Source organism: Bidens hawaiensis, unplaced genomic scaffold (genome assembly GCF_021521415.1).
Source record: "Bidens hawaiensis isolate Kalapana, Puna unplaced genomic scaffold, B.hawaiensis_p1.1 tig00023305_1, whole genome shotgun sequence".
NCBI lineage: Eukaryota > Viridiplantae > Streptophyta > Magnoliopsida > Asterales > Asteraceae > Bidens > Bidens hawaiensis.
This window is the reverse complement of record NW_027493655.1, coordinates 161781-164592: the sequence shown is the minus strand read 5'-3', so window position 1 is coordinate 164592 and position 2812 is coordinate 161781. Positions and strand designations below refer to the sequence as shown.

Below are 2812 nucleotides of genomic sequence, written 5' to 3'. Positions count from 1 at the left end.
TATGAAGCTCAAGACATGCTGCTATTGATAATGTGTGCAGTTAGAAAGGGGAAACATCGCAATGGTACTAGTCTGATCTAACCAAACAATCTTTGTGAATTCCAAATAATATAAAGAAGAATAATTATGCCATATATTAGCTCTCGCACCTACAATAGTGGTAAGGTAGTACTCAAACTAGGTGCTATTCATGGGTTTAAAGACGACCATTAAGTAATAAACTTTCATATGTTTTTGCAAATGAAGCTATTTGATAATAGCTAAAGAGATGGCTTGTAACGGGAGACCATTGTCAAGGAACTGAAATTAAATTATACGGTTGAATGGCGTAATCAACATATGTTCAGTACCACATATTGATTATATTTTAATATGGTTCAAATGAGAGAATAGATACTATGGGAACAAGAATGATTTTGAAATATTGGATTTCATTCTTTCGGTTCATACCAGAATCATGATAAAGAACAGCGACATACATCAGTTACATGGACAAATTAATTCATTTTGAGCAAGACAACACATGTAACACAATAATTGTAACAACTACGTTTCTTGTTCTTCAGATTTATCGGCTTCTTCTGGTTTGCTTTCAACTTCAGTTTCCTGCTCAAGTACCTTCTCAACTTCACTTTCTTGTTCGGGTACCTTCTCAACTTCAGCTTCCTGTTCGGGTACCTTCTCAACTTTTGTTTCCTGGTCGGATACTGTTATTTTCTTGCGGTCTGCAGCCTTGAGAACATGAGTGAGTGTGCCTTTTTCTAGGAAGAGTTGAGCAAAATGATGTCTGCAGTATAGAACACCGTTGAGGGCTGCATATGACGAGTGTGTTAAAGGACACCCTCCATGAACACACCTAAAACATTGTTTGTGGCACGATTCGCCTTCCATGGTCATCTATTTTTCGTAAAAAAAAAAGAAAGAAAGAAAATTCATCCAAACTAGGTTATGTTTGTTGCCATATAGCATGAGTGTAGTAGCAGAGGAATTATATAGCATATACAAACCTTGTCAATAAAATGAACAGTTTTGTCACAAACTCGACATTTGTCTTGGGTGCCCGAAAAGAAAATTGAAAATTTGTTAGGTATCTGTGCCTGCATTATGCTACTTGTTTAATCATAATAATATTAATAATAATAATAAGTTTGGTCTAAGAATAAGACATTATTGTGAGAAATAAACGTACCGTTGAATTGTCCTTATTTAGTTTTGCTGCAAAAATAATAATAGTCAGAAAAACATTTTATAAATTACCAAATCTAAAAAAAAAAACTAATTAAGAAAATCATATCTTACATGTACGAAAATTTTTGCTGAAATTTCCAGTTTCTTTGTAAAGCTGTTCAAAATGAGGCCTGCAATAAAGTACTCCATCCATAGAGGAGTAGTTGCTCATCTTCATAAATAAATAACTATGTAAACATCATTGCTTAAAAACATACTCAGCCTACATATTTTAATTTTATTAATCTTCCAATCTAACACAAATAAATGAAAAAATTAAAACTTTTCAACGAGTAAATTTTAACAAATAATGTTACATATACATATCAATAATAATAAAAAAATAACTTCATTGTCTAAACCCACGTGTGATGATTATAAGAGTGTATATATATAGAGAGAGAGAGAGGTTGAGGAAGAAATAAATTACCACAAGAGTGCCTTTGCAATGGGTGCATTTGAAACATGTTTTGTGATAAATGACGCTATCAACGGTCATTAAATCAATAAAATGAACAGTCTTGTTGCAAGCACTGCATTTGTCGATGGTTCCGCCAAACCCCATTTTTTTATTTTATCCTTTGTGATGGAAGAAACAATCAACGAAGTCGGGCAGAAACGAACAATCAAATATCAAAGAAAATGGAAATTTGCAGCTAAATTAATTTTACACGATTCTTTCACAAAGTTAAGAGGTTGAATTTATACAACAACATGTGGAGATCCTTAAAACTTTGAGATTGCCTTTCATGCAACCTAAAAACAAAACCATATATATGTGGTTGCATTGTACGTATTTGTTTTCAATAAGAAAATTAATGGAGGAAAATCACCCCAAATGGCACGTCAACCAAATAATATTACGACATTCATTTAGTTAATTAAATTAAATGAATAATGTTGTTATTCAATAACCAAAAATTCATATATTAAAACGAATGTCAAGCACGTGCCCTCTCGAGTTACAACACCGGTCAAACCAACTAGGACAATGATTAATCGACCGAAATCCAACATATACGTACATCCACTTAACTGGGTCAAAAGTGAATTTGATTGAGAACATCTGTCGATGAATTTCTCTTGACTTTAGGCTCTTCAATTTCGATCCTAGTCTTGACTTTAGTTGAACGATATATATATTGGTGAATATATATATTAGCCTTAACACTTTTGTTTTGTTTTACTAATTTCTTTGCAAATGTGTATCTCAAAAAAATACACCATGCTAACACTATTTAATATTATAATTAAGATTTACATGAAAAAATTATTTGTTTTTACGAAATATTTGTGATAAAACCAAGAAATAATCAGGGTTTTTTGTGTAGGATATGGGTCACTTTTTATTAAAAATAAAATAAGTGCTAACGATACTCTTGTTAGTAATGGGAAATATATGAGTACAACACCGTTAACAAATCGAATAAAATGAATATAAAATACAATTTTTTTTATATTCAAAATAGATAAGATAATGCACCTTCATAAGGTACTTCATGTAATAGCTTCGTCTTGTGTCTTCATCACATTGGTCATCGACTAAGCTCCTTGAATCGCGTATTCATGAACGATCTTTTGTGTA

The 2812-nt window shown here is 31.9% G+C and overlaps 1 protein-coding gene across 1 annotated transcript; it reads right to left on the bottom strand.

The window, feature by feature from the left end:
* Positions 1-453: 453 nt before the first annotated feature.
* Positions 454-1881, bottom strand: LOC143567284 (LIM domain-containing protein PLIM2c-like). Its single transcript, XM_077053744.1, has 5 exons — positions 1658-1881; positions 1300-1399; positions 1190-1215; positions 1008-1097; positions 454-897 (listed from the first exon to the last, which is right to left on the bottom strand). Exons 1-5 carry the CDS (start codon positions 1790-1792, stop codon positions 547-549), a joined length of 702 nt encoding a protein of 233 aa, XP_076909859.1. The 5' UTR covers positions 1793-1881; the 3' UTR covers positions 454-546.
* Between the last annotated feature and the right edge of the window lie 931 nt (positions 1882-2812).